At 38.2% G+C, this 24,798-nt stretch overlaps 1 protein-coding gene across 3 annotated transcripts in view; it reads left to right on the forward strand.

Annotated features, from left to right (window-relative positions):
* Positions 1-5,603: 5,603 nt before the first annotated feature.
* Positions 5,604-24,798, forward strand: part of LOC108299945 (ubiquitin-conjugating enzyme E2 E2) — a 370,422-nt gene continuing 351,227 nt past the window's right edge. Inside the window, exons 1-3 of one of the 3 annotated variants that reach the window (XM_017522545.1) lie at positions 5,604-5,857; positions 11,317-11,500; positions 20,638-20,688. In XM_017522545.1, coding sequence (XP_017378034.1) covers positions 11,325-11,500; positions 20,638-20,688 — 227 coding nt within the window. In that variant the 5' untranslated portion in view covers positions 5,604-5,857; positions 11,317-11,324. Of the gene's footprint in view, positions 5,858-5,892; positions 6,058-6,544; positions 6,567-11,316; positions 11,501-20,637; positions 20,689-24,798 lie in introns of those variants that run through there. The other 2 variants (XM_017522546.2, XM_037736231.1) reach the window with 2 other exon arrangements.

A 24,798-nucleotide genomic window follows, 5' to 3' on the forward strand; every position in this document is an offset into this window, starting at 1 on the left:
TTGGGATTTTTGAGATTATGGCATTTGGAGTTGTATCTTTTGAGATTATGATCAGCTCCCTCAGAATTTGAAGATACAACCTGACTACAGCCAGGCTAGTAAGATAAATCATCAATTGGGGGCCTTGACACTTGGCTTCTCCATTGGTGCTGGTTTTTCATTTGACTCTGGTTTGCATATTAATCCCAGAGACTTTAAACAAATGGTTTATCTACAGAGTACTCATCATAAGCCCTGGTCAAAAGAAAAACAGAATGACAGCAAAAGAGAAAAGATTATTTATTTTTCTCCGTTCATATAAGTTGTGCCTTCCCCTGAATATGTAATACTAAAAATCATTGAATTATACATTTTAAACTGGTGAATTGTATGGTCTATGAATTATATCTCAATAAAGCTGTTATTTAAAAATTGTGCACTTACTAGTATAGAAGGTAGTACTAAGGTACATGTAAAAGAAAATAAAAGCAGTAAGATAATGATAGCCCAAAAAAAAAAAAAAAAAAGGTTTTCTCAGACTGGGCACGGTGGCTCACACCTATAATCCTAGCACCTTAGGAGGCTGAGGTGGGTGGATCACTTGAGGTCAGGAGTTCGAATTGGTAAAACCCAACATGGTGAAACCCTGTCTCTACTAAAAATGCAAAACTTAGCTGGGCATGGTGGTGAGCACCTGTAGTCCCAGCTACTCAGAAGGCTGAGGCAAGAGAATCATCTGAACCTGGGAGACCGAGGTTGCAGTGAGCTAAGACTGCACCACTACACTCCAGCCTAGGTAACAGAGCAAGACTCCCTCTAAAAAAAAAAAAAAAAAAAAAAAAAAAAAAAAAAAAAAAAAAAACTTTTTTCTCATTTGGCCACATTTAAAGAGATTCCACATTTTTTCTTTATAGAGCCTGCAGAGAAGGCCAGAGCGTTCATGAAATACTGGAAAATATTCATTAGTATGCTTTCTGAATTCATAAAAAATAGTAAAAAGCTTATGTATCCTTTGAAATGTTGTTATGAGTGACATGAAACAGTTACACCCATCTCCACAGTTCTAGTTTGGGGAAATGGCAACTGAAAAAGCAGGTATATTTATTAATTCAACAAACCCTTCAGGGGCGCCTTTTCTTTTTACTAATGTGCAAATGTGGAGGTAAATAAGGCATGGTGTATGCCCTTCAGAAGTTCACAGCAAAGTAAAGAGTGTAGGCTTTTAAACAGTGTAAGATACAGGGAGACATGCTGTGTAGCTGACCTAGAAGACTATTTGCAAAAGAAATTGGCAAACTCAATTTCAAAGTGAGAGAGTTACAGCTAAACTCGAGGGTGAGATGATCTCCCACTTATCAAAGCACCAGGAAGACTTGTAGCTCACACTTCTATTGTACTTACTTTGCTTCAAGTCTATTCAAGTTACATACATACCTTAACTCATTTAATCTTCCCTCTTACCCTAAGAATTGGCTATTCAAATAAGCCCCACTTGTAGGGGACAACTCTGAGGCAGTTAAAAGTTAAGCCACTTGTTCATGGTCACATAAGACAGCAGTAGAGCCAGGATCTAGATAGCCCAGTTCCAAATCATCTCTGCAATGCCTAGGAAAGGCATCAACCTGGGCAAGGCTTTTCTGTTTCTTTCTGAGGTTTCTCCATGTTAAAGATATTTTTATTTATTGTACTAATAACATTATAATAACCACAACAAAGAAAACCTCAACTACAATCACATTGCTCAACAAATCTCTGATTCTTTCCATTCTGTTTGGTTAGTCCTCTCTAGAGCTGATTCTTCCTTTCTTACTCCTGTGGTGTCTAAAGACAGCCCCTCAGAACCACTCTTCCTTTTATCCTGTCCTATGTAGTCTCTTGAGATCCTTTACTTATATATCAGTACCTCCTTTGTAGTTCCTGGGAAATTAGGTGCAATAGTCCATTCCAGGAGTGAGTGGAACTCCTTGCCCTGGGAGAACTACTATGACAGCAACATCCTTGATACATGGAGGACTTGAGGGGGAACTTCATCATTAGTGAGCAGAGAGCATGCTGTAGTAATCATCCATTGATGCATAACAAAATACTGTCAAAATTTAGTGGCTGAAAACAACAAACATTATCACCAGGTTCCAGAGTGGCTTAGCTGGGTGTTTCTGGCTCAAGGTCTTTCAAGAGGTTGCAGTTAAGATGCTGATCAAGGCTTCATTATCTGAAGGCTTAGCTAAAGCTGAAGGATCTACTTTCAAGCTTACACATGTGGATGTTAGCAGATCTTGTTTTCTAGTCACATGGGCTCTCCATAGGGCTGCGTACAATATGGCAGCTAGCTTCCCTCAGAGTCCATGACAGCAGAGGGCGGGGGTGGGGTGGGGGGGGCGCCAGCATGTACATAACCAAGATGGAAGCCTTAAACTAATTTTGGAAGTGACATACCCTCACTTCTCACAGCATTACATCAACCCTAACATGATGTAGGAGCGGATTACATAAGGGTGTGAATACCAAGAGGCAGGGATCAGTGAGACATCTTAGAGACTGATTACCATACTCAGGCAATGTCTAGGGGTGAGAGGAGCGGCTACAATTCTATGTTTGCATCTTAATTTACAAAAATGGCACCCCTTGAAATTTTGCAGTGTACAATATATTCGATCATACACAGTGGTCCAGGTAGCAGCTCCTGAACAAGTGGGGAAGTCAGGGGAATTTGTTCTCAGTACTCTTCTATTCCCTGCTAGAATTTCATTTATTTATTTATGATACAAACATTTTGTAAAGCATCTGGCTGTACCTTTGTGTTGGTACTGAACTAGGTAGGTAATGGGGTCACAGTTCTAATGGAGTTTCAATTATTCTACACCAGTGTTGCCCTTAAGTATCCAAACATTCGGGGTGACTACAGCCTCCCTCAAGCTAGACTGTATCTAACAGATCATTGCCTTCTGTCCCATTCTCTCAGGGCTCTAATCTTTGGAAAACCTGAGCTAATATGACGTTTCTTCCAAAGGGTATAATAGAAATACATAACAACCCCTGATAACTGGGTGCGTCACAAGAACAGAAGGTGCTGAAACAAGCAACAGGGCTCCACCAGTATAATGCTTCTGTTAAAATTGAGCCCAGTTCCCCTGAGAGAGGTCTTTCCTATGACCCATCCAGTCAAACTGGAAAACTAACTGTGGCTCTACTTACTCATGATATTGGCAGTGACAGCGTTTTAAGAAGGATTCTTCAAACAACATTCCCATTTGCCAATTCCAGGGGGTAAAATGTAGGCTCTAAACTAATGCCCAGAAATAAGAAATGTAAGAAAGGAGTGAGTTCATGATGACAGACTGATGAATCAGAGCAGAAAATGTAAGGAAGATGAGCTATTTGTCTTGGAGACCAAGTTTGCGCCACAGAAGAGAGAAATGGAGAAAATCAAATAAATATGTTTGTAACGCTGGACTCACGGTAAAGTGTCCTTAGGTTCACAGACTCCATAGTCAAACTGCTGATTTCAAGTCGCAGCTCTGTTCGTCACTAACTATGTGACTGTAGGTGAGTGACTTAATCCCTCTGTACCTCAGTGTTCTCGTCTGTACAGTGCAGCTGATTGGATAAAACCAACTTCTGCAGTGGTTGTGACCTAGTTTAATTAAAGAGCTTAGCATGCTGCCTAGCACAAATTAAGAACATGTAAGTACTAATTATTATTACTGAAGAAATGAGAACAATATCTATTATGTCATCAACTGAAAGAGACCAATTTCATTCACTCAATCATTCTTTTGAATATATACAGCACTGAACCCCAGCGCAGGAAATCCTTTTTCTCAAGGTACGTTTATGTGGGAGGGCTGGGAGAGGGAGGAAAAAGAAAGCAGCAGAAGGGGGAAACTAATGAATAAGCAAATATATATATATATATTATGTCAGGTGGTGATCATGGAGAAAAATAAAGCAGAGGATGTGGATAGGAAGTTCTGGCAGAGGAGTGGGAGGAATGTTCTAGAGATAGGTCTTGAGGCTGAGGAATGCTTGGTGTGTCCATAACAGCAAGGTTGGTGTGGCTGAAAGGAGATGAGGATGGAGTGAAATTGTACCGCTTGAGGTCAGAGGGATCCTGGCTGGGAATGGTGAGCAGATCGTGCCAGGCATGTACCCATGTTCAGTCCTTTGGCTTTTGCTCTACAACGGGAAGCCACTGGAATTGTTGAGGAGAGACATAATCTAATCTTTGTGTTAAACGACAGTTGCTGTGTGTGGGTGTGAGGGAGGGAGGAGGCGGAGAGTGTGAGGTAGAAAGACCAGGTAGGTGACAATTATTGAGAGATGATGGCTTGGACCAGGACATTAGCAGTGGGCAGGGGAGTGAGAAGGAGTGGACATTTTTCACCATATATTTTTGAAAGCAGAGTCAACAGAATTTATTGATGAATATGATGCTGAGTGTAAAACAGAGAAGGTTCAGAGACAGGGGAAGTTCTGAGGACAATAATTTTTCTCTTTTATTGAGTGTCAGTTACCTACCACCTAGACAGTGCCCGGTATCAATAAATATTCCTTGAATAAATGAAAAGGGTAACTTATTTGTATTAAACCCATTTTGAACTTAGTAAATAGCAGTTAAAACATCTACAATCAAATGAAGTACTGTAGCAACCATAATTTCAGCAATTAAGCAGTGAAATGTCTTCCAATCCTTTCCTCCACAAAGATGGAAGTTTACTTTGCAGCATACCATTGCCAACGACCCAGCACTCCGGTGGTAAGAGAGGCCAGAGGTGGGGGTGGGAGAAACTTCATGGAAGCTGAGTTTGCAAAGCAGGTACTTTTTTTTTTTTTTTTTTTTTTTAACGGTTATTTAGGGTGAAGAGTACAAGAGAACCTAATGTTCCTTCAGGCCACCTACAGCACTGCAACTGTTCCCACATACTTCAACTGGGCATGAAGACGCCTTCCCACTCACCCCGACAGTGTTGTACCCTGTACCCACCACCCGTCTCTTCAATACCCCAGGGCTAAACGGCACGAAGATCCTCTCTACCAGCTGGTGTGCATTCTGGGCTAGGTCGAGCCAAACGGCAGAAGGGCCTTCGTGCTGCAGTCTCGGGTGAAGAGACAGGCTCAGCCTGGACGAACTTTCCAGGCCTTCGTGAAGTTTTCCTGTCTTGGGTGCATGCGGGCCCCACGCGCCTGCGAGTTTGGGTTAGTGCGTCCACAGGGTCAGTCCCTGTAGCCACTTCGCGAAAGCTTCGAGGCGAGTGTGAAGTCAAGGACTGCGGTGGATGGTTCTAAAAGGCCTCCTTGTCCCCCTGCCTGCGCCGTCTGGGGGCAACCCCCAAACCCCGGCCAGCGTTTCCCTTTAACGCGCGTGCCCGTCAAGGTCCTCGCGTCCCCTCCCCTCAAGACACCCCGTCAGCCTCGGTTTCCCCCACTTCTCCCCGTCCTTGTCGTCCCTTCCCCGTGGGACGCCCCTCGCCCACCCCGCCACAGCCCGGCCTGCGCGCGGGACCCAGCTGTCACTTTACTTTTCCGCGCCGCCTCTCCACCCCCTCTCCCGGCCGGCGGGGCAGACCGGCGGGGCGCGCCCCCGCCCCCGCCCCCGCCCCCTCGTGGCCGCGCGCCGAAGGAGGAAGGACGCGGGGAGGAGGGAGGCGCGCGGCGCCGCACGGCCGACGTGGGGCTCGCGCTCTCGCGGTCTCTCCCGGGCGGGCGCCCGGGCACGCGCAGTCGCGGGTGCGCGCGCGGACGGCCGGGCGGCGGCGGCTCCCGGAGGTGGTGGCTTCACTTTCCAGGACTCAGGGGCAGCCACAGCGACAGCCGCGGGCAGCAGCCTCAGGAGCCGGAGCTGGAACGGCCGGGGGCGGCGGCAGCGGCAGCGCTGAGGGTGAGTCCTGGCGGGCGCGAGCGCGGCGGGGACAGGCGTGGTCGGGTGCGTGGTGCGTGGGTCCGGCTTTCGGTGACTAGACGGTCCGCAGGGGACATCCCGTCCCTGGGGCCTCCCTAGGCTCCCTCCCCCTCGCGCCTCAGCAGCTCTCTCCCCGGGCTTCGGCTTGAGCCCGCGACCTGCGCGGACACCCCCCTCAGGTATTCGCTCGGGCCGCGCTGGTGCCTCCCCTCCTCGGGCGTCCTCCCTCTCGCGGGCGTCCTCCCCACTCCCCCGACCTCCTCTCCGCGCCGCAGGTCTCTGCTTACACCGCTGGCGTCCTAGTTCCCTCCTTCCTCGCTCCCTGTGCCCGGTTCTCTGCGCCCCCTCCCGCGAGCCTCCTGCCCCCGTTTCTCGCCCTTTCTACCCCTCCCCCTCCTTCCCATCCCCCCCTTCTGCCTCTCTTCTCCCTGTCCTCCTTCTACCCCCTTCCGTTCTCAGTTCCCCATCCTTCTCCACCCTCCCAGCGCCTTCCTTCTCCTGGCCGCATCCTGGAACTAAGTCTTTGCAAAAGTACAGGATAAATGTCACGGTGGAAAGTGCCTGGCTTGATCTTTTGCTATTTTCCCTAATTGCATAATTGCTGCACATGGTGTCTCTCCTGGCGAGTGCCGGGTCTGGCGGCTCCGCCGCCGCACCCCGGTGGCCCGCCCGGAGAAGACCTTGTGGGGTATATTTGTGTGTGTCCTGGTGTGGGGTGTGTGTTGTATTGGTCTTTTGTGATGCCTGGCGCTTGTCACAGTTTGGAACCGAAGCCCATTTTTCTCTGGTCTCTTCTCTGCAGCCCCCACTGGCCTGGTTTGAAACTGGATTCCCTCTGTCCTCTCCGCCTTCTCCCTCCTCCACCCACTTCTCCCCCTCTCTTCTCTCCTCTCTCTCGTAATGTTTTGATCCTTTTGCCCTTTACCATTTCTAATGAAGATAAAGCGTGGCTTCTTGTGGCTTTTTTTTCCCACGACCAACCAGAAATGTCCAATCCATCTTCCCTTAAGGAAATTAAGGCCGCTTTAGAAAGACATCATCCTGTGCTCGGTGGCTGTTAGACCCATTTGCATGTTTCCAAGACTCTTCGTTTTGTATTATGTGTTCTTGAGAGTCTATTCAAATATTTTTATTTAAAAGTACGAAAGGAAGTGCTAGGGTTTACCCTCAGATTGTCTCGCTGTTCAGAAAGATTTTACGCTCTTCTTAGTGTTTAATCCCTGATTCTTTAAAAAGTGTGTTTCTAGATACGTGATAATTCAGTCAGGACTGTGTGAATCTAAATATTTGCCTTTACTACGACAATTTGGATGCTCCTTGGCTCTTTGGAGTTCTGTATGTGGGCTTGTGCTTAAAATGGAGTGTTTTCATATAATGTCATACCCCATTCTCTCTCCTGCTGCACCTTTTACCCCCAAATCAGGTGTTCCACTGTTATTATCTGCATAAATGTCTTTGCAGTTAAATTTAAAGCTGGATATTGCTGTGTGCATATACTGTGTACTATTTTGTTTTACATTTTAGAAAAGTTTAGAAACGTGAGTAGGAAGGCAAGATGCATATGACAGAATTAAACGCTTTCCTGTTATAAAAGCTCAAATGAACACTTGTTTTGCAGTTTTGTACTAGTAGATACTGTTATAAGGCTTATCTGGATAGTAGTCTGAATTTATGGAATGACTGTAGTTGCCTTTATGTAGTCAGTGATATTTCAAGCCAAATCATTTCATTTTTATGGAACACGTGAGTTTCATTCACTGTATATTGCTAATTTCCAGGACTGTAATTACAACATTGGGTACATAGCTAATACAAGTTTAGTTTGTGTTGAAGAAGAAACAGAATGGAAGCCTCTTAAAATAGTTTTAGGGAGGACTACCTTACTATTATTTTATGTTTAAAAATCAAGTTTTACTTTGAGTTATGAAATAAGCATATTAATTTGTATATCTCAGTATCTTTGAAACTATCATTGGAGAGTAGCTCTTTGTTTCTAACCCTGGGATTTAAGTTTATCTTCCCTGTAGATTAGATAATCGGCTCAGATTAACTGTTTAGGAGTTGATTTTAAAATGCTAATTTAGAAGATAATGTTTAAAGAATTTTAACTTAGGAATTTTTATTCATTTGTACTTTAGAGGCATCAATTTTACACTTAGGACTAATTAAAATGATTTATAGACTACTTTTTCTTCATAAAAATTTGTTGCACCTGAGTGGTACAAAAATTTTTTTCTATGCTTTTTCTGTAATCAAGTATTCAAAAAGCAAACCCAGGAGAAATTCCTTTTATTAGTGATATTTGAAAAAGAGATGTGAAAACTTTATTTCTAAAAGTTCCCGTAGTGGTCATCAGTGGCCTGAGATGGATTCATCATTTGTAGGTTAACATTTGGATGAAATAAGATATCTTAAGTCAAAAATGGAAATAACTCTTTTCCTTAATGTAAAACTAGAAATTATGCCTCTATTGGGGCATTTTTAATGGTATTTTTATTAGTTCTCTAGTGAGACTAATTTTTACTTTAGTCTTCCCTTGATATTCAGCAGTAGTTTATGAAATTTGGGTTTCACATTATGGCTCGGATCGTATCATTGAGTAACCTTTTTAAGGAATTATATAACTATGGCATTATTTGATAGTATGTAAATGCACATAAATAAGAATATTAAGAAGAATGTGTGGCTTTATAACTAATGTGATACAGAACTGAAACTCTCAGCATAGTTTATTAAATCATAGTTTATTAAGCTGAAGCTGCAGCCTCAGTGTAGAGAATATTATTTCGTTGAGGTTCCCGTATATTTGTCATGTAATGGATTGCTTCTGGTTTAAAATGTATAAAATGATGTCTCATTTCACAATTCTTAAGGTATTGTTGGCAGCATTTTGCTGTATCTGAGCACCTTTCCCTGAGTATTGTTCTCTTTTTCACTCCCATGCATGTCACCCTATCTGATATGCTATTATGTACATACTTTCAAGATTTTAAACATCTGATAAAATTTAATTGAAAGAAGTAAGGTGAAACAAAAACAATGTTAAATCCAAGAATGAGAATTTAGAGTGAAATAAAACAGAAAAGAAGCAAGAAATATGTTACAACTTTTAGAGCTAGATGTGAAACATACTGATATAAAATTTCAGCATTCTATTAAGTGACTTTAGTGCTCATAAAAGATGCCACAGCTGTGGAGACTGATGCTCCTCATTTACAGAATAGGTAGAAAAGTAGTCAGCTTTTCCATTGGTATGTTTCAGAACTGTTGGGGCAGACCTGTTTTTATTTGGCATGGGGCGCTGTTGTAGTTGAAGGGGTGCTGGTGGTGGTGTATGTGGTGTGTCAGTGAAAGCATTCACTGTTTTCTGTTGACTCTTTGCCTCTCTCTGCTTCCTGATGCTTCCATTCTTTTACATTGCTTTCTGAATTGTCTTACAAAAATTTCAATCCATTAAAGATCCGTGTTACAACATTGCTTTTGCTTAGAGCAAGGCTACAAGTTAAATCTTTGGTAATGATGAATTTTCATCAGCATCAAAGCTATCTATTTGGACTAAATTATAGTAATTAAAAATTTTGCTTTATTTGAAGTGTTTTTATGTATTCTTATTCTTGATCATATCAGAAACAGTTTTATTTGAACTTCTAGTTTGATTAATCAAAAGAATCCATTTCAAAAGGAATTTGTTCAGTGTACCTATAATTTTTAAAGGTGTATTTTGTGTTGTTAATGGTACTTGTTAAGCATAGGTAGTTTTGTTTTCAGAGAGGTGTCTGAGAAGGTAGCTATGCAGTGCTCAGAGATTATTAGGTGATAAAACCGTGGTAAGCATAAGTCCTTTTAGAGTCTGGGCATAGGTTTTGTTGATTCAGTTCTGGATTTGTCACAACAGTCTAAGCTAGTCAGCTCATAAGGGATGTATTCATCGTAATCAAACTCAGAAATTGATTCTGATAGAATGACAGTTGAGAAGAGATACTCCTTTTCACTTACAGGAATTGTGTCTGCTGTCTGGATTATAACAGCTACCTAAATATCAAGGTATTTCGGAAATTGAGTTGGTAATCAGAGCTGCTTGGGGAGCATGAACTCAGAGGAGAGGGAATTTGAAAGCCTTGAGGAATATTTTAACCGGACTGTGAAAAAAAAATTCTTCAGTGTCTTCATCTTTTATGAAAAATGGTTGCTTTAGTATACAGCTGAATCAATCCTGGCACCATCATATGGTTCAGTTTTTATTTAGAAACATGCAGTCATGTAGGCCTTTGTGTTCATCTGTTATTGCAAAGGTCACTTAAAACAATTTACTCGTTTGGAGAATTTAACCATAGCCCAGCGCTGAGGATGTACTGATTTGAATAGGGATTTGAAAGTGTCTACCCATTTTTCTGTTCCCACAGATTTTTGTACTAACCTTCGTTTTAGTACTTAGCAAGTTGGCTAGTCCAGGTTTTTACAGTTGTGGTACCAAAAGGGCTTACTTAGCCCAGTGCCTGATAGAGAGTAGACCCTTAATCATTTTTTTTCTTATTTTTAATAACAGCATTATTATATGTAATTCACATACTATAAAACTTACCCTTTAAAAATGTACAACTCTGTAGTTCTTAGAATATTTACAATGAGAATTGTGCAATATTACCATTATCTAATTTGAGAACATTTATATCACCCCAAAGGGAAGCATCATACCCATTAGCAGTCAATCCTCACTACTCTGCCTCCCGTTACTCCCTGGCAACCACTTACCCACTTTATTTTTTTTATTAATTTTTTTTTCTTTGAGACAGGATCTTACTGTGTCATTCAGGCTGGAATGCAGTGATATTAATCTTTTTTTTTTTTTTTTTTTTGGTAGAGATTGAGTCCCACTGTGTCGCCCAGGCTGGTCCTGACTGGGCTTCCCAAAGCATTGGGGATTACAGGCGTGAGATCTGCTTACTGAATTTTGTGTTTATGGATTTGCCTAGTCTGGACATTTCATATAAACAGTCAAACAGTCTGTGGTCCTTTGTGGCTGGCTTCTTTCACTTACGATAATGTTTCAAGGTTCATCCATTTTGTAGCACGTAGACACTGTACTTCATTCTTTTTTATGGCTAATAGTACATTATGTGGATATACTACTACATTTTGTTTATCCATTCATCCCTTAGTGGATATTTGAGTTGTTTCCAATTTTGGTTGTTATGAATAATGTTGCTATGAACATTTCATGTATAAATTTTGTATGTTTTCATTTTACAATATACTTTGAATGGATGAAAGGAAACTTTTAGCAATTCCCAAAACTGCATTGTTTTGTAAGTGACCAATTTATCCATTTTATATTGAGATTTACTTGTTTTCTTTGAGGCTTATTCTCTGTGTCATGAAGGTAGCATACTGTAGTTCTCCTCACAGCTGAATAAATGATTTTTGATTCTTTAATCCAGGATCTAAAATGTCCACTGAGGCACAAAGAGTTGATGACAGTCCAAGCACTAGTGGAGGAAGTTCCGATGGAGATCAACGTGAAAGTGTTCAGCAAGAACCAGAAAGAGAACAAGTTCAGCCCAAGAAAAAGGAGGGAAAAATATCCAGTAAAACCGCTGCTAAATTGTCAACTAGTGCTAAAAGGTACCTCAGTTATTGTAACCTTTTTATTTTTGGTATGAGTTTATCGTCTTAAGTTCCATTTTTCTCTTGCATTTAATCATTTTTTCTGGGATGTGTAAGCCATGAACTTCATGGATTTTTCTTTCCCCTTATCGATGATCTTTTTTTTTTTACATGGTTTTAACCATAGGGAACTTAAGTATTTAAAGTCAGTTAAATGGCATGGCAGATTCATAAAATACATATCCATAGTGTGTTTGTGTTTTTATATATTGTTAAGGAAGCATATATAGGATGTGCATGTAAAATTGCAGTGGTTTCATTTATGGTTACTTGACCATAAATTTTTTTTCCTGTTCAGTAACACAGAATAGAGATTAAGAATCTTTTGAAGTAGTTATTGAGTGAATGATAGTTTATTTTCCACTACTCTCAGTTGGTAAAGTCAGAAATGCTGACATTAGCAACAAGTGCATCTTGGTTTCATTACATTAGTCTGGATCTGTCTGGATACACAGTTTCTCTTTCTCTAGAGAATAGATGGATCTGGAAAGTAGGTATTTGAATGATTTTCTGTTGGTACATCAATCTCTTAAGATGATTGACGTGTCATTGGACTTAAAGGAAATCTGTTTTGATATTGTTACATTATAGAATATCTCTTGGGAAATAATTTGAAAGATAAATATAGTGTCTTTCCTGATTCTGTGATTCTATGTTCTTGCTTTGTTTTTGTATGTTTTATATTGATCAAATAGGAAGTATAAATAAAAGCAATCTAACTTTTAGGTATAGTGGAATGTCTGAATGTTGAATTACAGCTTTATATGTTATTGTATACTGTGGATTAAGGGGAACTCCTTTCTCAAAGATTAAAAAAAAAAAAAACATCATTGGGCCAGGCGCGGTGGCTCAAGCCTGTAATCCCAGCACTTTAGGAGGCCGAGGCGGGTGGATCAAGAGGTCAAGAGATTGAGACCATCCTGGCCAACAAGGTGAAACCCCGTCTCCGCTAAAAAAAAAATGCAAAAAATTAGCTGGGCATGGTGGCATGCGCCTGTAGTCCTAGCTACCCGGGAGGCTGAAAACGGAAGTTGCAGTGAGCCGGGATCGCGCCAGTGTATTCCAGCCTGGCGATACAGCAAGACTCTGTCTCAAAAAAAAAAGTCACTATTATAGCCTAGTAGACCTTGTTTCCCTCCCTTTGGCTTAGCCAATCTACAGGGTTGGAAAGAACCTTCTCAGGTTCCTTGGTGAGAGATGTTGGAGGGGTGGTGAGCGGTTATTTAAAGGTACTAGAGTATTCAGTTTCCCTTTCCCGGGAGTGTATTGCTGATTCCTGACCTCTGTTGAAGGAGCTGTGTGAAAGCCCCGAATTTAAACTTTTAGTCCTATATACTAGAACATGCTAGGGTAGGGAAGAGGGTTCAGTTTGTTTTGCCATCACACCACAAGTACAGGGGACTCAGCTAGCTGACCCTTTCGTTGCCTGACCACAACACAAATAACCTGCTTAAAGGTGACCTGGGAAATGGAGGGTGGGGTTAGGATGGATAAAAAAGGTGGGAAATAGAGAAAATATGACATTTAGATGAAAGAAGGAGATCGATGTGGGTGGGTAGGAGATGTTCAGGTACAGATCTTAATTCCATGTAGTTTAGGAAAATCTAATTCAGTCCTCAGTGTCTTTAGTTTGTCAGAAAACTGGAAGGATTCTTTGGCCAGGTCTGTGGGGAATAGGGTTCCGCTCGGCCTGTGCTTTGTTCTATGACTGCTAGTTAGCAAAGCCACCTGTTTTGGTGAGGCTCTGCCTTTTCCCCTAACTGGGAGCACCACTATAAAATACCTCAGAATCATATTTCTTGGGTGATATGTCAAAGACCAAATTCTGCTTGTGAAAGATGTACTGCTTATGAGTTTTTCAAGTATGTGGGTCTTCATTTTACTACAGTATCTGTAGAAAGTACAGATTATGCAAACGTAATGATAGATTTTATGAGGGAAACATATAGAAGTTTTTTTTTTTTTTTTGCATTGTCAAAAAAATATGTCAGATAAAACCTAGTATAGAGATAGTGTTTGTGCAGAGCCTAGGACAGTACCTGATTGGCAGTAAATAGAATGTGGTTGTATTGCGTTGGTTAAAGTAAGAACTCTCTTTTGAGTTGTTGCTTCCTGGCTGAAAGAATCCCTCTGTTTGCAAATTCTTGTTAATCTGTGATTTTCAAATTGTGGTTCATAATCTTTCTCTAGAAAGGTCTTCAGTTGGTTTTCGGGTGACAGTGTATGAAGTGATATAATAATTTACTATTTATTATAAAAATTTACTATTTAATATTTAATAAATCATATTTAATAAATAGTTAATAAATTTACTATTATAAAAATTTACTATTTAATTTACTGTTTAAATATAAAAATGTAGCTTCACTGCTGTTTTTTTTTTAGATGGAGACTCGCTCCTGTCATGCCGACTGGAGTACAGTGGTGCAATCTTGGCTCACTGCAACCTCCACCTCCCAGGTTCAAGTGATTCTCCTTCCCCAGCCTCCTCAGTAGTTGGGATTACAGACGTGCGCCACCATGCCTGGCTAATTTTTGTATTTTTAGTAGAGATGGGGTTTTGCCATGTTGGCTAGGCTGGTATTGAATTACTGACCTCAGGTGATCCACCCACTTCAGCCTTTCAAAGTGCTAGGATTACAGGCATGAGCCATCACACCTGGATCACTACTAATGTTTTAATTTAAAAAATGTATTCTCCCCTCTCTCTTCTTCCAATTCAGTTGATAGTGAAGTTATTGGTTCTTTCCCATTTCTGCGTAAGTTCTAAGCACTTAGGAAAAAAATTGGGAATTATGAGGACAGAGAACTCCCCATCTTTTCAAGTTCACTGTCATATCTGCAGTGCCTAGCAGAGTATGGTCACAATATTTATTTACTAATTGCCTTGGAACCCTGAGCTTATTATAGGAATTGGATTCATGAATATTAGGATCTTGGTACTAGTGTGTTCAGAAGATTAAAAGTTAGAGGTGGTTTCAAAATAAATTTTATTTCATACTTTTTGTTGATGATCATTTTTATTCAGATGAAAAGTCTCTCAAATAGTGTCATTTTATGAGACAGTGAGTAGCACTGAAGAGCTTAAACTCTAGAGACAGGATCTACGTTTGAATCTAGGTTCTAGCATTTAGTAGCCGTAGCTCTGTGGTCTTTTTTTCTTTCTTTTTCTTGATTTTTTTTTTTTTTTTTTTTTTTTTTTTGAGGCAGAGTCTTGGTCTGTCACCCAGGCTAGAGTGCAGTGGTATGATCTCCAATTCTTGGGCTCATTCAGTCCTCCTGCATCAGCCTCCCAAGTGGCTGGGATTATAGGGGTGTGGCACTTTTGAGGCAGAGTCTTGCTGTCGCCCAGGCTGCAGTGCAGTGTATTATCTCCAACTCCTGGGCTCACTTAGTCTTATTGCCTCAGTCTCCCAAGTAGCTGGGATTACAGGGGTATGTCACCACACCAGGCTAAAGTTTTAATGTATATTTTGTTGGGATGAGAGTCTCACTATGTTGCCCAGGCTGGCCTTGAACTCATGGTTACAAGTGATCTTTCAAAGTGTTGGAATTACAGGCATGAGCCACTGTGCCTAGCCTCTGCGATCCTGATGTATGATTACAGCTCTGAGCCTCAATTTCTTCTTTCGTAGAAGGAAGATGATAATGGTACACTCTTCACAAGGTTCTTGTGAGGACTAAATATGATAAAGCATTTGTTTGGCACATAGTAAGCTCTCACAAATACTGTCACTAATAGACTTAAAGTCTATAATGATATTTTTCAAGCCTATTTGGAACAATCTTTGGAAAAATGAGGTATATGTTAACCTTCAAGGCCTTAATGCTGTTGTTAAACTAGAAATACTGTAATTAAATGCATTTTGTAGTGACTTAGGAAAAGTGCTTGCATGTAGGTGCTCACTTGTAATATGAAATGTACTATAATTGTAGAATTAATAATTGCTATAATGCAGTAATTGTGGAATTAATAAGCTGGTTTAGAAATACGATTTCTTGAAAAATCTCATATTTGTGATATTGCAGAATAGTGATATACAGAAAACATTTAAGTATTTAAACAGTAGTAGAAGTTAATTTCTGTCTCAGAATTAGGAGGAAAGATTACAGTTACATCTTTGATGCATTTTTGCTTTTCTTTGGCACAAATTTGTTTCTTAAAAAATTGTCATGCTCTTATCACAGCCTGTTCTCTTGATATATCTATATCACTCTTGTTATATTTGCAAGTATGTGGTTGGACTATATTTGCAGTGACAGATTTAGATGATTTTGATTAAATTGACTAGTCAGTTCAATAAAACATCTATTTTGAGATCTTCATTGAATTTATTCTGCTGCTGCTTTTACGGGTTGACACATCTGTAAATGTGAATTTTAAATCATATTTATTCTAAATTAACTGTTCAGAGTAGACATGGTGATTTTATTTTTAGACACTCTATGATACTGTTCAAGGTATAGTTTTTGGTTTCAGACTCTACCTTTTTCTTAAGTTGAAAGATTAATTTCACTGTATTTCAGTTTGAACTTTTATTATATGGGCTCATCTAAGTTTGTTTTCCACATGAGAGTGAAATAGTGCTTTTGTAGATACTCTTTTTGTAATTACCGTATTTTCTTCATTCTAAATGTACATTTTAAAACTTTTTAATGTTTCTGAAATTGGGACACATCTTAAAGTTGATGTGCACAATTATTGACGGTTTGTCTTAAAAATCAATGATCTTTTACAGTCATAGATACACAGTATATATCACCATTCAGAATTAAACTCTAGACTTCTTATTTGCAATGGCAATGTGTATTCTAAAGATGGCTTTGACATTTAAAAAATTTTTAATAATTAGTTACATGATGCTTTCTTGAGAATAAGTTCATTTTGGAAGGTGATTCAATTGATTAGAAGAGGGTTTTTTTAGGTGACTGAGGAATGTAGTGTGTAAGGAAATGTAGAAAGTTATCTAGATGAGATGAAGTGTTTTTAAAAATTACTGCTAAGAAATCACTTTGCGAATCTACATATCCACACATTCATGTTCTCCTTGGCTCTGAGTAAATTTTTGAATTTCTTTAACCAAGATATGTGTATGTGTGTGTTTTAAACATGTCAGTACACATACACTGCTTCATTTTTCTGAACCCTTACTCCAATATATTGATGTTCACGTGAATGTTTCACATCTTCTCTGTTCTGTATAATTTTGGTACCATATTCTTCATTTAAGTCTGAATGAATCATGATTGTTATGATTCTACTCCCGCGCTATTTTTTTTTTTAAAGCCAATAACAGTCCCACACAGTACTCTTATTGTGCTCTTATCATTCATTCCTGGAACAGTTAAGGTATAAGGTGGAGTAATATATATTGAAATTTAATTTTGTGTGTTGCTCCTGACTTGTCTCAGTAGCAGTGGGCAGTTGCTGACTTCTGTAGCATACTAATAGGTCGCACTGCCTTGTGGAAATTGGAAATTTAGGCAATTATCCAGGTGATTTTTGTGTAAAATAATTTTGTCTTAAAAGTTCTGATGAGGAAGGTCTTTTTGTTTGACTTAGCAAAGTAATAGTTCCCCATCGTTCACCTTACCAGTGTAAAATAATTACCCTTAGATTTCCTTGTCTTTTAAATGGGGACTGATAAAACAGATACTTAGAGAATTCTGTGAGTTTTATCTAATCACTTTTAATGGTAAAAGATCATCATGGGAAAGGTACACTGTAAGTGTGAATTATTGATACTTTTCATTTTTTCTCACCCTAAGAGATAGTGCCTGAAATAGCTACCTTCCTTATCCCACTTGTCAAGGCTGAGAAACTTAATACATACTATGATCACAACTTTTGAGAGAATAGAATTGCTGTCATTGAAAACAGCAGGACATCTTACAACCGTTTAAATAGCAATTCTTAGTATAATCTTTTCTGCTGACAGAAATATGACCATTTTAGCTAACAGTGGCTCAAAATATATTATAATGTATTGACTTACTGCTCAGACTTGTTGAGTTTATCGGTAAATTGCTTTTTATATTGAATAATGTAGACTTATAGGGATCCGGAGTTGAAATTTTATTATAGAATTATATGACAGAAAATTATGATTTGCCAATTTTCTTTTCTCTTGGAAAAGAGGGTCTTACTCTTGCCCAGGCTGGAGTATGTGGTATGATCATAGATCACTGTGGCCTCAAATTCCTGGGCTCCAGTGATCCTTCTGCCTTGGCCTCCTGAGAAACTGGTACTATAAGCATGCACCAAAATAACCAACAGTTTCCTGAATTTTTTGTATAGGAAGGGTCTCACCATGTTGTTCAGGTTGGTCTCGAATTTCTGGCCTCAAGTGTTCCTCTTGCATCTGCCTCCCAAAGCTCTGGGATTACAGGCCTAGTCACCGATACTGCGCTTGGCTCAGGATTTGTGAGGTTTTTTTTTTTTTTTAAAAAAAAAACCAAAAGGGGCGGTATAAATATAAAGCAAGATGTGTTGTTTCAAAATTGCAAAGAAGTTTTTTTATGTTAAAAATAGTTTTCTTTGACAGTTTAAGAATGCTTTTTAGAATGCTTATTCTTTTGGTTCTCTTAGTTTAAAAACAATTTTTAAAAGTTGTTTATGTTTCTGATAACAAATTAAGCAATTTTTATGGAAAGCAACAGTTTTTTATCCACCCTCTTCCCTTAATTCTCCCAATTCCATTCCCTTGAAGCAGACTCTTTAGCTGTCTTTGCTCTTATTCCTTCTGTTGGTTTTCTGCATAACTCTAAATAATACACCCATTTCTTGTTGAATTGTGAATTGAAATAATGTATGTTGATGCCCTGCTCTGAAATATGAAGATTTAGTTTGCTTACCTGTTCTCCCTTTCTTTTCCTTCCTCCCAGTTATGATAGTTAAAATTTTTTTTAAAAGATTATTGGTTGCCTTCATACTCTAAAAAATATATTTAAGCTTCAATTTCTTTTTCCTCCAAATAACATGTTTTTTGTTCTTTATTTAGTAAATTGGGGATATTAATATCATCTCCATCCACTTTTAGATGGTTTATATTAGCTACACTTTATTTTACATCTTCAGTGTTGATAGCATTTACTTTATATAGTGCAACTAACAACCAATCTTCTATGCTTTGTTGGTCAGTAAAAGACCAATAAATTGTCTGTCTATTTATTATAACTGTAAATATTCAATGCCAGACAAAACAGCATATTAGGATTAATTACAAGTCCAGTGTCAGGATCTCTGCGCTTCTCAATGAGTCAGAGCATTTAGGCAAAATATATCAAATCTTTCTCTCCCCACCCTACCCCCAGTGTCTGATACTTAATTAAAATTGTTTTACATTTTAGTTTGCTTCATATTTCGTCTGTGATTTTCTTATGTAGCTTTATTTCTGATTACTTCCCCCAGTGCTCCCTTTAGTAGTCTGTTGTATCCATATACTCTCTGCAGCCCCCTCTTGCCTGTCTCCACTTGTTTGATTTACACCCATCTGTTTTGTCTTGCAGAAATATATTGAAATTTCTCACTCATTGGTGACTACCGCCCTTTTCTTTGCTGTTTATTCCTTTTTTGCATTTTCTGTATTCCACCTACCCACCCAGTGGAGTCCTGCATGACTGAGAGGTGAAAGTGTGCCTACTTAGTTTGCCATTTTAACTGGACTTAGCTATTTAGTTTTGAAGTGTTTGTTGTATACTTTTGTGTGAAATCCATAACATGTGTTCTCTTATATCTAATCTTTGAGACTTCTGTCATTTAAATATGGGCCATATGTACCTTGTATGCATCTAAATATATCACAGAATCTGTATTAGAAGGAAGTTATAGTGTGTTAAAGATAAAAGAGATCATAGAGTTTGTTCTAGTTAACCTCTGTTTTATAGGACAGAAAATGGAGGCACAGGGAGAGAGAGAGCAAACATGTGTGAGCAGTATTCTTGCCCAGGCACTCAATTTAATAGCCTAGCAGAATTACAATGAAATTTTTTTGACTTTGAATTTCTTAGCCTTGCTCTGATTCATAATGCCTCACCAAGCTTGAATCACGTGGTTTAGAGAAGTGAAAATTATATTAGTAGCATGCAGTTTCTTAGGGAAGTTGACACCAATTCTATTGGAGGGTTCCCATTTATTCTAGTAGTTTGTTGTCTTGAAAAAGCAGTAGAATGAAATTGTTTGAATGTAAGTATTTTGGTCAAATTCTTGTTTTTTAAAGATACTTTAATCGGTTATTATCCATATACTATCGCAATAATTACCAGATAACAGGCATCCAACTGTTAATAACCCCATATTTAAAAACCAAGGCAAAGGAGAAGAAACGATTTTGAGAATTTTTTGGTAATTGATTTAACAAAGCCTATATTTAATAAGGTATGAATGATAGTTAAGGGATTGTTAAGTATAGTCTTAGAAAACAGTGGTGCACTTTCAGCTTTTTTATATATACATAAGATGCAGTTAAAAATAAAAGAGTGTGCGTAACACATGAGGATAGAGCAGGCTTAAAAAAATTTTGTTTTGCATGAAGCTCAGGCAATGACATTAATTACTCATGTAATATTAGGATAGTTCTAGCAGATGAAATAGTGTTAAACTTCAGAGTCCCAACCTGCTCCAAATTAGAAGCGCCAGAAAGGAATCCCAAGTGCATCTTGATGGCAGTTTCAGGTATTGGAATGAGATCCTGAATCTTTTCTTCGCCATTTGATTGTAACAGTCAGGATACCTGAATTTAACTTAATATCAGCTTTCCATCCTGTGTAGGAATGCTCTCATACAAAACAGAAGTTAGAATGACCTATGAATGGTGTGGCAGAAATTTCCAGTTTTAGAAATTTTAATTAGTGCTGCCAGTGGTTCAGTGAAGTCATAGCATTCCTTCCAAAGGTTGCGTGCACTATTAGATGCATTGTTAAAACCTTGGCAGAAATTGCTACTTCATTGTTGGATGTGATGCTTCATACAGTATTAGTATTTCAAACTAATAGCTTACCAAAGGGAAATACTGTTGAAACATAACGTTTTAATGAAATAAATTGTTAACAGTGAATGTATTTTTAACATAATGTTCTTTGTCTTTATTTTAAAGAATTCAGAAGGAACTTGCAGAAATTACTTTGGACCCTCCTCCCAACTGTAGGTAAGTACTTATGGTTTTTTATTTACTTGTATCTTTTGCAGAAGGTACATTTGAGCTGTTGGTTATATGCAATTGTTGTTGTAGTCTGATTAATTAGTAAAAACATCATTGTGGTTTGAACTTAAGTGACTGTGGAAGATAGTGGTTTTTGTCATCTCTGTGCAGAAATGGAATGTTCAGTAAGTATGTTTGTAGTGGTAGAATGGAGTTGCCAAAAGTAGTGTAATGCAGTAACAATAAGACAATGAAATTATAGGGTAACAAATATAATTACCTTTTAGTGGAAGAGGTGTTAGGGCCTTATGGTTTTTTTAAATGATAGAAAATAGCGTGGCTAAAATATTTGCTATGTTGTAATTATTTAATTGTTATCTTGCTGGAATTTGATTTTTAAAAGCACAGACACACTAAACAGTGTTTCTTCATGGTCATTGGTTGTGACTGGGTGAGAATGGGTGATTTGAGGCAATGATGTTAAATGTAAAACACTTTCTCCCTTTGTGACCATGACCCGGAATTTTCTGGTCAGTGTTTACTTTTAAGAAAGAAAAGTGCTTAGTGGGAAATGGTTAATGTTATACAGGTACATAGTCAAGAAGGAGAAAAATAACCTCCTACCTTATGCTGCTGCTTTGGGTCTGGGGGAGTAGTTAGAAGATGGCTGTTTGGCTGTTTTTAAGACATTTATTTCTGTTTTGATATGAGGTCAGCATTGGAACCAGGCCAACTTGGAGTTTTTCTGGTTTAAAATGATAATCTTATGCATTGAAGGTGAGAGGGAAGATTAAATAAAAATCTTTCCAACATTGAATGGAGGTAGAATTTATTGCTTGGTATAATTTCTGACTTTACTTACGTTATTTTTATGTGAAAACAAAGATAACAATGGTGAGAATTAAAGTGAAAATTTTGCGTATGGCTAATTGATAGTTGGCTATTTGACAACTATTTTGTGTAGGAAAAATTCTAATAGGACTTACTTTGTGGTGAGTCTAATATGGTTCTTTAAATGAGTCATGTACAGTGTATAAACTATTATATTCAAAGAATGTTTCAATAGAACAAATATTTCTTTGTTAGCTACACTGTTTAACGTAAGACTTTTTGTCACACTTAGGACTATATTACATCAAAGCTGTTTCAGATGGCAGATCATTGTTTAGCTTTCGGTGGTCAATGCTTATAATGGATTGATTTGCGGAAAAGCTCCAGTTTGAATTAAACCTAACATCCTTTGTTTCTTAGGATAGTATTTGTTTTAATGGTCTGAATCTTAAAAAAAAAAACATTAATATATTACATATACTATTTTTGTAACCTTTTTTATGAACAATTGAATTGATACATAGGTGAACTTAATTTATACACTTTTTTGCTTACATTTTGACAACCTCAATCATTGGCAGAATAAACAACTTTGTTTTAATGAGTTTGTTTAAGGATCATTTTTGATAAATGAAATTTGAATACAGTATCAAGTGATATAGACTGAAATTTTGCTATTAGATGACTGAAAAAAGGAATTATATAAAGGTTATTATTTAAACTAAAATAATGGAACCATAGTTCTATTTAAAGTAACAGAAACATTTATAGTGTCAGCTGAAATTTGGAAGTTTACTTTGTCTTTCAGCCTTAGTTAATGGTTCATATGTAAGCTCTTCATAAATAGAGAAAAATGTATATTACAGGTTTTCATTTGTAAATGTAGAAGTCACACATGAGATCTTCAGTTTCAGGAAAGAGACCTACTTTAGTTAATTTTCTGGCTTGGGAATTTGCAAGGAAATCCTCACTTGTGGTCTGAGGATTGGATAGCTGGTAAGTTTGCATTAGAAGCTAGGTCTGCAGTACAGTGGTTTTGGCTCTTTTATTGATTCCGAAACAGTTGCTTGGACTGGGTCAGGCAGAGAGAAAGGTTATTTACCTTCGTGTGTCACTCCCTTTGGCAAGCAAAACATCCTCTGTGCTGTGGCTGATTGATAAGTGTTGATTAACTAGTTTTACATTTTCTGTGTGTGCTTGTGTTACTTTATATGAATGTTTGGTGTGCTGTTTAAGTGCATCACTGTGGTCTTTGGATTGTTTCCTGTAAAATATTTAGTTGGGGTTTGTAGTTAATCTGCCCATCTATATTTCAACGAAAATGTGGTTACCATCTTCAGAAAGAGGTAGGTCATAGTGTTAGTTTGGCTTATTTTTGGTCAAAGTTAACGGTGCTTTTGTGGTGATTTTTACAAGTTCTGCACTGCCTACACTGGCCTAATGACTATAATGGATTAATTTATCAAAATAGAGCAAATTAAAGTTATCTGCCAAATAGAAGTCATAGTCCTTTACGTAATCAGTTAAGTCATACCTCATGTCAGTAGAAAGCATCCCCTTACTACTACTCCCTTTGTGGATTATCTCTCCAATCACACATGCCTTTCAAAACCCTGCCTTTTGGTTCCCTAGGAGGTTGTTAGTCTGCTATCACATGTAAAGATTATATGTGAAGGAACATCTGTGGATTTACCTGTTTAGTCAGTCAGAGAGTTGAGAACATTTTTTTCTATTTGTTGTCTGAGTAGGGGTTGGTGTGTGTCATATTCCATTTAGAGTGTGGTTTATACTATTTCCAGGAACCTTGACAGACTGGTACAACCCAATACTGTGTGTATGTCAGGTTAGATGGAAACTGAATTTTGGTGCATCTCTTATGTGACAGCTAGTTAAACTTCTTTTGGAATCATAGTGAAAGAACTGTATGTGTTTAAATGTTGTGCAAATCTGTTATTTAAACAAGTTGAGAATACAAAGTCACCCCGAATCACAGCATTTAGTGTAAAGTTTTATGCAAGGTATTTTTAGAGGAAGTTATTCTGATATAGTATTGGCTGAATTTTTTCCAGGTTTTGAATAAACAAATATTATTTTAAAGAATACTCAACAAATGATTTAGTAGATTAAATTATTTCTTATAGGAAATATTTGCCCCTACATATTTCAGTTTTTTTCTCACTTTATTGTTGTCTTTGAAGTAAAAATTCAGTAAGATAGTTTTATTTTTGAAGCTGGATTAAATTTGTCGTCCTTTTTAAAAACATTACTTACAGTTTAATGAGTAAATATTTAAAAACAAAACTTTATAGCTAAGAAAAAATTTCTGCTCATAGAATCATAGAGTCTGTAGGGCCATAGGCATAGAAAATTACACATCATTTGAGTGAAGTTTGGTATATGCTTAGAGTATTTCTTGTAAATAGTGGAAATGTATTTTTCTTGGCCTTAACTCTCATGTTGGATAACATAACTAACCCATGACATTTGCAAGGGCTCTATCCTGAGGCCTTCACAGATCCATAGATCCATACATGTTTTCATACTACTGCTGAGTTAGAGGTGCTAGGCTGTTGGTTAGAATTGCTTGCTACCTCAGTGCCTTGCACACCAGCTTAGATGGATAGAGTGGGTCAAATTCTTACAGACCTCTAACAGGTAGTATCACTGCTCCTTATAAATGACTACAGATTGTGACTTTCACAGCTCTTCATAAATTGTTAAAAGCAAGGTCTTAAATCTGTGCATGTCAGTGTGTTCATTTATACTTCCTTGGTGCTAGTGGAGAACTGGCAGCTAGTGGGCCAGAAAATCTCCAGATTAAAAATAAAATTAAAATTGTTGTCATCCAAAGGACAACTTGTTCCTCTGCATTGTAGAGAAGCTAACTCGTTCAAATGCTATTATGATATGCTGCTGCTAAAGTTTGTATTATGTTTATGGTCAGGGGAATGACAGATAATCCCTATTACTTTTTGTAAGAAAAGACTAAGGTAAAATGATTTATTTGGATTTTGATATGAACAAGTAGAAGAAGATGTAGTTATACTAGCAGTTTACACTTTTATTTCTATGTGTTTCAAGGATCTGCTCATGGAACACTGGTGCTGCTTTTTATTTTTGTCTTTTATTTGTTAACAGCTTTATTGAGACATAAAGTGTAAAATTCACTTATACTTTTAGGTTTTTGGTATACTCACAGAGTTTTGTAATCATCACAGTTTATTTTGCAGTATTTTGATCACCCCCAAAAAATAATCCATGCCTTTTAGCAGTCACTGCTTCCCC

The sequence above is a fragment of the Cebus imitator genome, unplaced genomic scaffold (genome assembly GCF_001604975.1).
Source record: "Cebus imitator isolate Cc_AM_T3 unplaced genomic scaffold, Cebus_imitator-1.0 Scaffold24, whole genome shotgun sequence".
In the NCBI taxonomy this organism is placed as follows: domain Eukaryota; kingdom Metazoa; phylum Chordata; class Mammalia; order Primates; family Cebidae; genus Cebus; species Cebus imitator.